This window comes from Coptis chinensis, chromosome 4 (genome assembly GCF_015680905.1).
Source record: "Coptis chinensis isolate HL-2020 chromosome 4, ASM1568090v1, whole genome shotgun sequence".
NCBI classification, from domain to species: Eukaryota; Viridiplantae; Streptophyta; class Magnoliopsida; order Ranunculales; family Ranunculaceae; genus Coptis; species Coptis chinensis.
This window is the reverse complement of record NC_141459.1, coordinates 84,342,303-84,356,031: the sequence shown is the minus strand read 5'-3', so window position 1 is coordinate 84,356,031 and position 13,729 is coordinate 84,342,303. Positions and strand designations below refer to the sequence as shown.

At 47.2% G+C, this 13,729-nt stretch overlaps 1 protein-coding gene and 1 long non-coding RNA gene across 3 annotated transcripts; one reads left to right on the top strand and one right to left on the bottom strand.

Moving 5' to 3' along the window:
- LOC147505234 (protein PHLOEM PROTEIN 2-LIKE A9-like) lies at positions 1–1,724 on the top strand. 2 transcript variants are annotated; one of them, XM_086557834.1, is made up of 3 exons: positions 1–153; positions 418–500; positions 1,248–1,724. In XM_086557834.1, the coding sequence occupies exons 1-3, from the start codon at positions 91–93 to the stop codon at positions 1,630–1,632; spliced, it is 531 nt and encodes a 176-aa protein (XP_086413960.1). In that variant the 5' UTR covers positions 1–90; the 3' UTR covers positions 1,633–1,724. The 2 variants fall into 2 exon arrangements, with proteins under 2 accessions (XP_086413960.1, XP_086413961.1); XM_086557835.1 differs by having other exon boundaries at positions 10–144.
- LOC147505233 (uncharacterized) lies at positions 1,013–12,174 on the bottom strand. Its single transcript, XR_015193256.1, has 2 exons — positions 11,918–12,174; positions 1,013–2,285 (listed from the first exon to the last, which is right to left on the bottom strand). It is a non-coding gene; the product is annotated as an uncharacterized LOC147505233 (long non-coding RNA).
- Between the last annotated feature and the right edge of the window lie 1,555 nt (positions 12,175–13,729).

Here is a 13,729-nt window from a genome sequence, read left to right as displayed (position 1 = left end):
TCCGACAAAATGAGTTTGGGCATTTCCAATAGGACATATATATAGAGGTGTTCCGTGTTCACAATAAACAACTTCAATTCTCTCTTCCGAATGGCGGCTGCTTCTGCTTCTGCGAAACCTCATTATGAAGGGGATCCTAATGAGGTCGAACTGGTAACCAATTAAGTTCAGTTCAACATATTGCAACTACAAGATTTCCAAATTAACATGCCTAAGTTTTTAACTTGTATGCAAAATACAAATTAGCTTGAATTGCATGTCTTCAGTGAAATACATGCATGTCACATCTTATTAATTAGCCAATAATCAGCTATATATGGCCATAGAACGTCTTTGATTTCAAGTAAATATGGTTTCATTGAAGGAGTATGCACCATACTTAATTAGCGAATAGTGATCTGTTAGTTGTGCCAACAGGTTGGGCCAGTAATCAAAATCAAGCCGCGGGGACTTGACATTATTTGGGGAAATGACAAACGCTACTGGCGCATACCCACGAAGTGAGTACATTTTGCAAACTCCGGTCATAAGGTTACTGACTTACTGCTCTTTATTAGAGTAGTTTAGACACATGATTATTTTCTACCTCGATCTGTCACTCTTCCAACATGTTAGTCAATGTTTCTTGACAGAAGTTAATGTCTCCTAGGTTTTAATCTTAATTTCCACTAGAAATAAGGTTTATAGCATTCGAGTTTGGACATTCTTTATTTATAAGCCCACCAATCAAATGCATGATTCTGTATACAAGCAATGGTGTTATAAAACGAACCTATATTTCTGTACGTAAGACGAGGGTGTTGCTTGATTAATTTTCTTGACAAAAGGACAAGAGATGGTTAAGCGCCCTAGTAGTAGTCGGACTCCCTAAATCTAAATCCGATCTCCAACCCGACTCCCTAATTAGATACAGTTGATTTTGCACTGAAATACATCATGCTGTTAGGAATCTTTATACAAACTAGTAATCGCTTAGGGAATCACTTATTGGTTTCAATGTTACTCCCCTTTTGGTTTGTACGTCCTCCTCCCTTCTATTCAAACTTTTTTGTAACGATTTTTTTTTTGGTAAATATATGAATTTATGATGATGATCTTTTGGGGTATGACCCTCTCAATGTATGAATCGATCATGAGTTCATGACCACAAAACCGACCATATCGTTCCAGATTTTCTTTACTACAATATATTTACCCATCAACCCAATAGTTAGCCTATAATATATATATATAATACTTGTTAACAGAAATGACAATGGATCTGCCGAGTTGATACAAGTGTGCTGGCTAGAAGTAACTGCATTATTGCCCCTCTCAAGGTTACAAGTTGGAAAGAAGTACAATGTTAGATTTGATGTAAGCTTGAAGGCAGATGCTTTTGGATGGAATAAACAGACTCCACTCTACTTAGCGGCGAAGATTGGGAAGAAAGGTAAGTACAAGTTGAAGAGCTCTAGTATTGCTTCAAGCCCAGAAGCCGAAACCATCAATATCTCACTAGGTGAACCACTTGAAATTAATGAAGACGAGAAAAATTCAGGAGGCATGCTGTACTTTGGTTTATATGAATTGGGAGGCAGGTGGAAGGGTGGTTTACTTATCAAAGAAGCTAGAGTTGAACAGATCGATTGACCAGATTCAATCTAAAACCTCTTAACCTTGCTAGTGTGTCAGTAATACAATTAATTCCAAATAAGAATTGGTATAAACGTTCAAATTCTAAATTCTGTATTGCTATGAATATGCATACTCAATTCCTCATAGGCTCAAACTATACTAATTCTTGTTTAGAAGATTGGCACCTTGTCTGCACATGTAGTGTCTGGCTAGCTTTCCAATTCGCCAAACCTGAGTCAGATATGCATCGTAAATCTCACTACTTGTCCCTAGTCCCTACCTTACCACCACTGAGCCCGATACGTTCGACCTTCGAAAAGGACTCAGTAGATATCCATTATACATACCAGGTTTTGAACTCCTGTTGTTGAGGTGAGACTGAGAGCATTGAATTTCAGTTCAATACACCATTTCATTGGTTAAAATGCTAATTAATTTCTCCAATGTCATTTTGCTTCGTTTGCTTGCAATATAAAATTTGTACTACTGATATTACTGCATTTCATTACTTGTTGTCTTGAGTAACCCCTGTTTTTGTAATCCATCGCATTGTTTGTACTTGTGATAGAGATCAATTAACTTGACATGGAATGTGATTTTCTTACGAAATTCAGCTAGCCTAGCGCGCGAGATTGACTGATTTGAGATAAATTCCAAAACAAAACAACCTGTTGTGACCTACCTCTTCTCCTCCTCTACTATTCTATTTATAATTCCCCTCCTCTCTCTTGGACCCTCCATCTGTCCACTCATCTTACGGTCTCTGAATTGCCATGTGTTAAGTTCCCGTACGACGTTAGGGTTTCACCCTTCCTCCTGCTAGGCACGTGCCGAGATGGTTCGATTCCATGTCAGCTAGCCTTTTCGGCGCCCATTCTCCACTCCACTATCGGTCCTCGGTACTTTCGGCCTCCATACTTGGCTTCCATGCCCACTGCTCTCAAGTAGCTTTGTCGGTCATCCCACACCCCGCCCTCTTCCCGGCTTCCTTATCCGGCGGACTCTCGCCCCTCATAAAGCGTGGCTACAATGCCCCTCTCGAAGTTCGCGGACCTCCGCGAATGTTCGTGGACTCGAAACCCAAACCATCCGCCTTTTTCGTAAATTCTGCTGCGCGCTTTTCTATTATTGGCGACGCGTGTCTCCCGTGCTTGGTTGCGTGTTGCCTCGGTTCTTGCCCTCCACGTGTCACCTTCCCTCCGTTCAACCGGCGGCTTCTTGATTTTCGATCCTATTTCTTTCCCCTTTTACCCCCTCCACGCTTCAACTTCTACTTATTCCTTCTTTCCTTCTCATTCCTTTCTCACCCTTCTACTTCTTCTTTACCAGTCGCCATTTTTGCACCTTTCTCTTTTCTTCTCAGCTACTGTCGCCCCTGTTTACAGTCACCTCCATCCCTCTTCTAGCTTTACTCCCACTCCTCCATTCTACCCACCTTGCCCTCTCAAACGTTTGCCTCTGCTGCTGGATTGGTGCACCAGGTTGGTTTATCTTCTCTCTTTAATTTTCGCATTTGTTTTGTAAACCGTTCATATTCCTTAGCTCCCTCCCATGTCGGATTCTCAATCCGACGGTCCGACTTCCTCGCGGTCGTATGCAGAGGAGTCTTCTCCTCCGCCTGATCCCCCCGCGGCCCCCTCCACCACTGGGCGGCCTTTCAAGCTTCCACCGCCTCCCCCACGCTCCCGTCGACCTAATTTGGAAGCGATTAGGGTTGGCTATGGCATCCCAGACGACATCCTCCTCGAGCACGTGCCCGACGTGACTCACTTCTCTCATCTGGTTCCCCCCAAACCGGGATGCCTCGTGGTCACAGTCGGCCAAATTGTATCGGCTTGCGACGCCCTTTCGTCTCGACTAGATGTCGGCGTATGCAACCATTTCAACATTCCCCTTGCCGAGGTATCGACAATTTTGGCATTATCATGTATGCCGCGAACTATTATAACCTCCACCACGAGCCCGAATAGTCCTCCTCCGACATAATTTCTCATTATTACATACGTAAAAAGTACCAAAGATGTGGCGTTGGGTACCACTCTTTTACGTGGTCCGCCTCGATAAACAGTCCTTCATTCTCAAACTCACCACCTCGGACAAAACTTGGCATCACTACCCCCCAGTATGTTTCGGTAACCCGTGTCCGGAGGTTCCACTGAAGTGACTCTCAACCATCTCACCTTTTCGCCCTGGGGTGAGTTCACTTTTTCGCCTCTCTTTTCTTATGTTGACTTATACCGCATGGACTCACTCCTTGTCTCTATTTCTCTCCGTAGGGTTGGAAGTCCGACTCCAAATCCCGATTTTTACGCCGGCCTGAAGTCTGCAATCTTTGAGCACATCCGCAATTTGGGCTCTTCTCAAGCTGAAGTCCTTGGCATAGATCCCTCTCATGGAACCCCCTTCTCGATCAACCGCTTCTTTTGCACACCTTGGGTAAATATTCAGCCCCCTTTTATCGTCCTCCGCCCCCAAAAGAACGAAAGCCTCGTCATTCTCCATCCTCGCTATCCGCCTCCCAACCGTCCCAACGTAAACACCACCGCCGCGGCTTCACTCGCAAAACCACCAAGTCTCAGGCCCGGGCTTGGGCTCTAGAGGAGATAGTCAAAAAGTCCACCGCACACCTTTCTTCCCGGCCCCGCCAATATACATCTCCTTCTTTCCATTCCCTTACTGACTGGGACGATCAATATATTCCCCCCAATTCCCCTCCAGCCGACTCATCACCTCCCCCTATGGACATCTCCAAGATCAAGCTGTTTGACAACGACTCGGACGATGACGTGACTGAAGTCCCTCCTTCCCACACTGTCCCGGCCTCTACTGTTCCCCACGTGTCCGCGGATCCCTCATCTGAGGAGCCCCCCCACAAGCGCCGCAGGTCTTCTCCTTCTGCAAGCCTTTCTGCGGCTCCTCCGTCCTCTCCTCATCCACAAATCCGGCAAAGAAAAACGCCGCTCTCTCCCCTGGTCTGCGGCTCCGGAAGCTTTCCGCCCCACTTCAAGGTCTTGGCGGCGCTCGGTCAATGTAGAGGATTCTGCTCTAGAAAACCTGCCGCGGGCCTCGGCAATGTTCTACGGTTCCCATCTTCCTCGTGACTTGGCCTTTATGCTGATTAAGGACCTTCAACGAAGATCGCGACCTCCTTGTATGCCGGCCGGGAGAAAGGTCCGTCTCTCTTGCCCCTTTGCACTTTCTGTTTTGACCCTTATTCCGACCGCTTCTTCCCTTGCTAGGTGAGCCTGGATATGGCCTATATGATCCGCGGCCTCTTCTCTTCCCTGGATTCTGTGAAATCCTTGGAGAAGGAGGTCGGCGCCCCGATGGACTACTGGGCCACCAGTGGCGCCTCCAAGCCGAGTTGTCGGCAGCGGACATGGCCAAACTCCGAGTTGAGGATGAACTGAGGACCGCTGAAGCTTCCCACCAGGCCTTCATGGACGGGGTGAACGACCGCCTAAGCAAACAACGAGACGCCCTTGCCCTCCAGCATAAGGAAGCTACGGCCGCTCTTCTTCTGCAACATACTCAGGACATGGAGCAGCTGCGGGTAAGTTTCAAGGCTCAAGCTGACAAGCGGGTGGCCAAGAAGCTTGCCGAGGAACATGTGCGTTTACTCAAAGAAGGCCGACTCCTTCCCGAACAGCCCCCCTCTCTCATGCCGGAAGATCCATCCACCGCGGTACCCATTGCCGCAGAGCCGCTGGTTTCAGTCGGTTGATGATGTGCCTCTCCTCAATCCGCCTGCCGAAGGCTCGTTTTTGCGGGCCGCCTCCACGGCCCCGACTTCGAGTGCTTTCGTGACCAAGCTCCCCTGCCGAAGATCCGATGCAGAATTTAGACTAGCCCCACATTGGCTGTCTGCTATTGTATTAGCTATTTTGTAATTTACTCTTCCAACTAAGTGTGCCCCTAATCTTACTGGTTATTTCCCTTTCATTTGTGTGTTGGCGTGATTAGAGACTGTTTCACTCTTTCCGATTACATGTATAATCTCTTAGTTTTAATTGTTGCTTTGTCTGGCATGTTACTGTTCGTCATTTCTTGCCTCTATTTCCACTCATTTCGTCCTTATCTACGTCGGGACTTTCTCTCTTCTTGCCCCCATGTGTGATCCCCACTTCTCACTTGGGAACTTCTCTTTTCCCTTTGGAGTCACTCGTTGACTCTAGGTTCCATCGGGGCAGCTCGACCTGCCGTGGGCCCGATTTGAACCATTCGACCGCGGAAGGCTCTTCCCCACCGCAGCCTCTATTTGGAGTGGCTTCGCCTTCCGTTGGGCTTCTCTCTTTGCCCCCGGTGTAGCGTATGCCTTTCTTCCGCGGACGGCTCTCCCCGACCCGCGGCTCTATCTTGAGGTGGACCTCTCGTCCTCGGGCGTCTCTTGCCCTCATCTGTGTTTAGCCTGACTGTTGCAGTCTACGTAGAATGGTGAAATTTGCTCCCCAAAAGTGCCATTGTATTATATATTTACAAACAGCTCCAGTGTATCATTCTGGACTTTCATTACATTCAAACATGAAACTTTTTTAGCATTCTCACATTCCATGGCTTTTCTAGCACCTTTCCTCCCGCTGTTCTTAGCTTGTAAGTACCGGCTCCTCCCACGTCGACCAGCGATAGGGCCCTCCCGGGTTCGCCCGAAGCTTTCCATCATTCTCTCTCTTGGTACTCTGCGTTACCCGTCGCAGCACGGCATCCCCTACCCTGAACTGCCTCGGCTTGACTCTCTTGTTATACCGTCTCTGCAGGCTGCGGTGGTATTCCTCTAGTCTGATTCGCGCCTCGTCTCTTCTCTCTTCTGCTAAGTTCATTTCCGCTGCCAGTATGCCCTCGTTCAGCCCCGTCTCCACCGCCCTTGTCTTCGTCGTGGCCGCTACCATTTCCGTAGGAATCACGGCCTCTACCCCGTAAGCCAAAGCGAAGGGAGTTTCCCTTGTTGATGTTCGAGGCGTGGTCCTGTATGCCCACAGAACATGACTAAGTTCATCTGCCCACACTCCTTTCTTATTCTCTAGCTTCCTTTTGAGATTGTTCATAATGGCCTTGTTGGAAGATTCTGCCTGCCCATTGCCTTCTGGATTGTATGGGGCCGAGAACCCCTGCTTCACCTTGTATGCTTGTAAGAACGCCTTCACCTTGGACCCGGTGAACTGGGTTCCATTGTCTGCTATGATAATATATGGCAACCCAAATCTACAGATGATATTCTCCCACACAAACTTGATCACGTGAGTCTCCTTGACCTGTTGCAGGGCCACTGCCTCAATCCATTTGGTAAAATAATCTGTGGCCGCCAACATGAATCTCCTTTTGCCTGTAGCCATGGGCAGCGGACCCACTATATCCATTGCCCACATTGCGAAAGGCCACGGACTTGACACACTGTGTAATGGTTCCGCCCAGTGCAAAGATCATCCGGCGAACCGCACTTCTCGCATCGTTTAGCATAGTCCACGGCATCCCTTTTCATAATGCGCCAAAGTAGCCCCGTGATATCGGTCACATGTGTCTTTGTTGTTACGCCGGTGAGTGACTCCCGCGATCTCCCCTCATGCAACTCCGCTAACACTTCAAAGGGCTAATCTCGCCCAAGACACTTTAGCAAAGGCCCACCAAATTCCTTCGATATAGCTCCCCTATGAGCACGCGTATCTCCTCGGGCGTCTGCTCCGATCTCCTTTTCTCCCCTTTATCTTCCACCACGCCCCCGACAAAAAACTCTTGATGGGTACAATCCATCCCCCTTCGTCCTCCTCTGCCTGACATACCTCCGCCCCTCTTTCCTCCCCCTCCTCCGTGCTAGGCTTCTCCAATCGCTTTACTTTTATCACCCTTTCTTCCGATTCGGGGATTGCGGCCGCCACGTAGGCTAGAAGCGTCGGCATGTCTGTTTTCACCGACCCCCAAGTAGTATGAATCTAACCTTCGCCAAACTGGCAGCCCTCTTTTGCGGCACTTCCAGATATTTTGCCATGCGCGTGGCACCGCATACAAACCCTCCGTTTGCACGACACACCACCAGATTTGAGTCGGAATAAACCGGCCAATTCTTTCACCCCTACCTCTTACGCCATTCTCATGCCCGCTATTATCGCCTTTCAGATTCTCGCCCGTTTATTTGATGCCGCTAACCCCAAATTCATAGTTAACTTTATTCTACATTTGTTTTCCGGCGTGACCAACACGCCCTTTATCCCATCCCAATTTATGCGGTTATGCGGGCCGACCCATCGGCGAAGACTCTCCATCCATTCCTTCGATCCTGGGGTCCAACCAATCCTGTTCCATGATCCTTTTCCGACCCCATGACCATCTTTCCCGGGTGGGGTCCTCCGCTGGAAACTCGCTAAGAATTCTGCCATCGCCTGCCTTTTTTTCTCGTTACGATCGATCATCAGATCTCGTAAGAACTCAACATCACCGCCCATTTCAAAGATCCTTCCCGACTTCTCAGCTTTCAATGCTTGCTTTAGCGGCAAATTGGTCACCACCACTACAGAGTGCGCCTCAAAGTACGGTTTCAACTTCAGGGCCGAGAACACCAATGCCAAGGCATATTTCTCTATTCTGCTATATCTGGTCTCGGCTTCCAGTAGTGTTTTACTTTGGAAGTATACCGGCTTTTCCAATTTACCCACAATTCTGACTAGTACCGAGCTAATGGCATATTCCGTGACCCCCAAATATAAGTACAACTTCTCTCCCTGTTCTGGTCGCGACAGCATAGGGGCCTTACCTAAATAACCCTTCAACTCTTGGAACGCCCTCTCGCACTCCGGGGTCCATTCGAAATCCCGCGTATTCCTCAGCAGCCGATATAACGGCCTACACTTATCTGACGACTTCGAGATGAATCTGTTCAAAGCCGCGACCCTTCCCGCAAGTCTCTGCACCTCCTTGACATCCTGAGGCGATGCCATCTCCACTAGGGCCCTTATCTGTGCGGGGTTGGCTTCTATTCCCCGGTGAGTAACTATGTATCCCGGGAACTTCCCCGTAGTGGCCTTGACGCATTTCTTTCTCTGATTAAGTTTTAAATTGTACAACCGCGATATTCTAAATGTCTCTTTCAAACCCTCCAGATGCTCTTCCTCCGACATGCTCTTCTCCACCATGTCGCGTCTATGTAAATCTCAATCCCCGCCGGATCTTGCTTTTCGAACATTTTCTCCCCTAGCGCCGAAAGGTGGCCCGGCGTTCTTCAATCCAAATGGCATTCTTGTGTAACAAGATCGTCCCACCTTCCACCACGGCGGTATCTTTTTTCCTCGATCCGCCCATACATGGCCACCTTGTTATATCCCATTGACGCCACGTCCATGAAAGAAAACACTTTAAACCCTCGCGGTCCTATCCACCAAATTCGTCTACTCGGCATGGGGTAGCTATCTTTGGGGCACTCTGATTTCACGTCCGTGAAGTCGACGCGACATCCGCGACCTTGCCATTCTTCTTAGGTACCGCTACCACATTTGACGACCCGGTTCGTAAGGACACCTCTCGTATTATCCCTGCCCCCTTCAACCTCGCGACCTCTTCGCGAATTCCTTCGGCGTACCTTGGTCTAATCCCTCGCATCTTCTGTCTTACTGGTTTCGCGTCCCCCCTCATATGTAACTTATGACATGCGAACTCCGGGTCCAATCCGGTGACTTCCTCGATCATCCAGGCAAATACATCTTGGTTAGCAGATAAGAACCGTACTAATTTGCTCTTCCATTCCTCAGACAAACTGGACCCCACTGATGTGAACTTCTCTTCACCGTTCTCCCCCAAGTTTACTACCTCTATCTCATCCAAGGTCTTCGGTCCTTCTACTAACTCCGCCGATCCCTCCCCGACGGGGCACTGTAATTGCTATGCCTGCCTCTTCCTGGACCGCGAGGTCTCTTCCTCTGACCCGCGGATCAATCTCTTCACCGCTCACGGTGGCTATTTTTGCCGACACCTGATCCCATGGACCTCGTACCCGGTCGGGGTAGGGAACCGAATCACTTGGTAGTAAGTGGAGGGAACTGCTTTCATCTCGTGAATCCATCTCCTCCCCAGGATGGCGTTGTACTGCGAGTCGGCATCCACCACCTTAAACCTTGAAAACACCGTAACAGGTCCCGCAGTCACTGGGAGCAAGAGCTCCCCCAAGGGTTCCGTCATGCTCCCGTTGAACCCATACAAATTTGTTGGCGAAGGTCTCAGCTGCTTCCTTTCTATGTTCATTTCTTCCATTGCCCCTCTAAATAGTAAATCCACAGCACTGCCGCAATCCACCAACACTCTCTTTACTATGTAATTTCCCATAGTCACCGTGACCACCAACGCGTCCTCATGCGGGGAGTCGATGGCTCGGAGGTCCGCGTCGGAGAACGTGATGCTCTTCCTTCCTTTTGCGACCCCGTAATCTGTCCGCGATTGCCCTGCTGTCTCATGTACTTGCTGTATGCTTGCCGCTCGCCTTATCCTGTCGCGGTGTGCATTATGGCTCAATATCTCTCCACTGAAGATCACATTGATCGTTCCTAGTATCCTCCCCTGGGTAGGCGCCTGCTCCCCTTTGTCCCCTTCCGCTACAAACTCCTTCAATAATCCCCTTGCTATCATCCTCTGAACTAGCCACCTTAACGCATAACAGCCGTCCGTCTCGTGATTGTGTATTTGATGATAAGCACAATAAGGTCTGCCTTGTACCTCCACTGGCTTTGTTCGCGGACCCTCATACCCCTGCAGATTTTGAATCAACGGTAGTATTTCGCTCAACGGCTTATTCAGTGGCACTTGCTCTTCCTCGCGGTAAGGCTTTTTGTCTCGACCTTCCCTTCTAGCCTCTTCGCGGCCCCTGTCGGGCCGCGATGAATGCTTTCGATACCCGCTGCCCCCTTTATCAGAGGGTTCATATTGCCGACGCCCCTCCGCTTTATCCAACGATAACACCGCCTTTCCCGGCCTTCTCACCTCCTTCTGCATGGTGTCCTCATACCTGATGTATTTTTCCACCCTCGGATACAAGTCCTGTAGAGTTGCTATCTCATTCTTTGCTACCGACTCATGTACTCTAGTTCCCGGGCGCAACCCTCTCTCGAAAGCTATCACCGCCGTCCTTTCATCTAGATTCTCCACTTTCAAAGTCTCCGCCTTGAATCTACACAAGAAATCTCTCACTGATTCCGCCGACCTCTTTTTATTGAACAAGGCGCGATGTCCACCACACGCTTCTTTTGGTGTATGGAAGTGATCAATGAACGCTGCTCCAACTCCCGAAAGTTATTAATACTCTTCAAGGTAACCTCAGAATACCAATCGGATGCTCCCCTTTTTAAGCTTGCCGAACATCATACATCTTAGTCCGTCATACCGCGACTCTTGCCCGCAACGGCATCTGCTGCCGGAAATGATGAATGTGGTCCGGCTGGGTCTCCGCTCCATCATACCTCTCAAACCTTGGCTGATTGAACCTCTTCGCACTTCCGACTTCCATATCAAATCTGCGGTGGGTTGTGATTCAACCCCGCCACCACCGACTTCGCCCGGGCCTCTCCCCCTGCTCCGTCCCCAAGCTAGCCTTCGATCGGCCGCTATCATTTCCCTGACTTGTTCCTTAGTGAGCCCCACCCCCGTTTGTTCTTCCGCATCCGTTCCCCCTTCCTCCTCTTTCTCTGCTCTAGACACCTCCCTTTCCGACTCCTCTATTGTTTCTCTCTCCCTTCTCAACCCCTCATTTTCCTCCCTCAACCTCGATATTTCCTCATGCAACAACCTTGTTTCCTCTGCTCCGGACATTATTGTTTCTTCCCCTATCCCGGCCCTCCCTTCGCTTCTTGTTGACTCCACGTCCCTCTCGGCGACTGTCGTCTTTTTTGGTCGCCCCACTCTTCTTTTTGTTGCCATCTCACTATTTTTCCTTACTCTCTCTTTCTTTTCTCTCCCCACAGACGACGCCAAATGTTGTGACCTACCTCTTCTCCTCCTCTACTATTCTATTTATAATTCCCCTCCTCTCTCTTGGACCCTCCATCTGTCCACTCATCTTACGGTCTCTGAATTGCCATGTGTTAAGTTCCCGTACGACGTTAGGGTTTCACCCTTCCTCCTGCTAGGCACGTGCCCAGATGGTTCGATTCCATGTCAGCTAGCCTTTCGCGCCGTGGTTCTCCACTATCGGTCCTCGGTACTCGGCCTCCATACTTGGCTTCCATGCCCACTGTCTCAAGTAGCCTGTCAGTCATCCCACACCCTGTCCTCTTCCCGGCTTCCTTATCCGACAGACTCTCGGCCCTTATAAACTGTGTCGCTACACAACCATGCCCTGTAAATTGGTTGAAACCTTATAGAACCAACTGGAGTGAAAGGAATAGTAAACATAATGAGCAGTTGTAAGCTATTAGTTCCATGTTGCACTATGTTACAAGAGCATAGCTTAGTTTACGAAGAGGTCTACTAACTTAATTTGTCCATTTGCTTTAAGCAAAAAAAGACTTGTATGTCCTTCCATTTACTTCTTCCTATTTATTGTATAAGCATGGCTCGAATATATGAATATATATCTACTTCCTCTGCACTCAACCATTCAATGCCTCTATCTTCTAATTCTTCTCACAATTGCTTTTGCAATTATGTATTTTGTTGAAGATCGAGTACTCGTTGTTGAAGCATATACAATATTAGCACAAATACAAAAGTCAATTTCTTAGAGTATATTATCTCGATATCTCAAATTAATTAATCATTCATATATATATATATATAACGTGTTTTCACAAAGTGAAAAAGAGAGACTATGTACGTTATCTATATCTATATAACAAAGAAGGGTGGTGTTGTCCAACACCACCCCCTAACCTTTGGATCTAGCTTATGAGGTGGCGAATCCTAAGACTTATGAGGTGTGGGTTGTTTAATAGTATGAAACAAGAGCGTTGCATCATTCTTGAAGTCAACAAATGTGGCTGGACTTTTAGTGGACTTCGGTTGGGTTTTTTTGTCTCGCTTCTAATGGGCTTCGATTGGAGTTTTTAGTAGGACTTGGCGGGTTGGAGTTTTTAGTCAAAAGCGCGCGCGTTTGTGCCCGTCTGATTTGGCGGATCGGATGGATATATCGTGTATACTGACGCGGGCAAATACTAGTAGTATACAATGCAAAGGAACACACAAATAATTAACAATTAATCAATGTTTAAATTTCTTGGTGGGTAAGTGTGTGAACATTAACAAGAATACAATAATTACATGTTTTAACGAACCCACCTTGTGTAACTTTTAAAAGTTTTACTAATAGTGACTAGTCTTTTGGGCACGCTCGATGAGCGTGAGTTGGAGAGGCGGCCGGTCTTGAGTAATTGGTAGAGCTACATGTTTTTTACCTTTTTAGTTCATTTGGTAATAAGATAAATTCAAAAAGTTACCATCCATAAATATGTCTTTATCTATATCATTTAACAGCTAATTATATAGATTATAAACATACATGAAGCTATCTATACAAAATTTAAATACCCAATTCGATTTTTTTCGGTAAACCCCCAACCCGATTCATTGCTTTACGTATAAGGGAGTCCATCTTGAATTTTTTTTGTATTGGATCCTGTGATATTTAAATTTGTATGGTAAATAATAATAATAATAATAATAATAATAATAATAATAATAATAATTTTGAATTCTATGTTAGTGGTGATGCTAGGAGAGTTGTGACATTAATATATTAGAAAAACCAAGAAGAAGAACATAGAAGAGTAGAGATTGATTAGGGTTAGAGAGTTCTTGTATTTGAGATAGTGTTTTCTACCCAGTTACATACTTATACTAAAACATGATAATATAAACTACTAGATATGGATGTCCACACTTATAGAAACATGAGATTTTCCATATTTGACATATTCTAATACTGACATATTCTAACACTCCCCCTCAAGCTGTAATTACGCAAACTATGCAAATTATAGCTTGGATTACAAAAAACAAAAGATAAGAATATTGCTCCCCCTTTCGCATAGAACTGTCTTTAGTTGAAAAACTCGAACAATTGTTGAAACGTTCTGGAGGTGAAACTGTCGGTGTAGGCAATGACCTAACCTGAATACTGAAGGTGTACCACAGTCACAAACTGGAA

Bases quoted from the DNA above. Each gene is read 5' to 3' on its own strand.
- LOC147505234 (XM_086557834.1), top strand. From the start codon at position 91: ATGGCGGCTGCTTCTGCTTCTGCGAAACCTCATTATGAAGGGGATCCT. The intron at 154-417 runs GTAACCAATTAA...TTGTGCCAACAG, and splicing joins ATCCTAATGAGGTCGAACTG to GTTGGGCCAGTAATCAAAAT. The intron at 501-1,247 runs GTGAGTACATTT...ACTTGTTAACAG, and splicing joins TACTGGCGCATACCCACGAA to AAATGACAATGGATCTGCCG.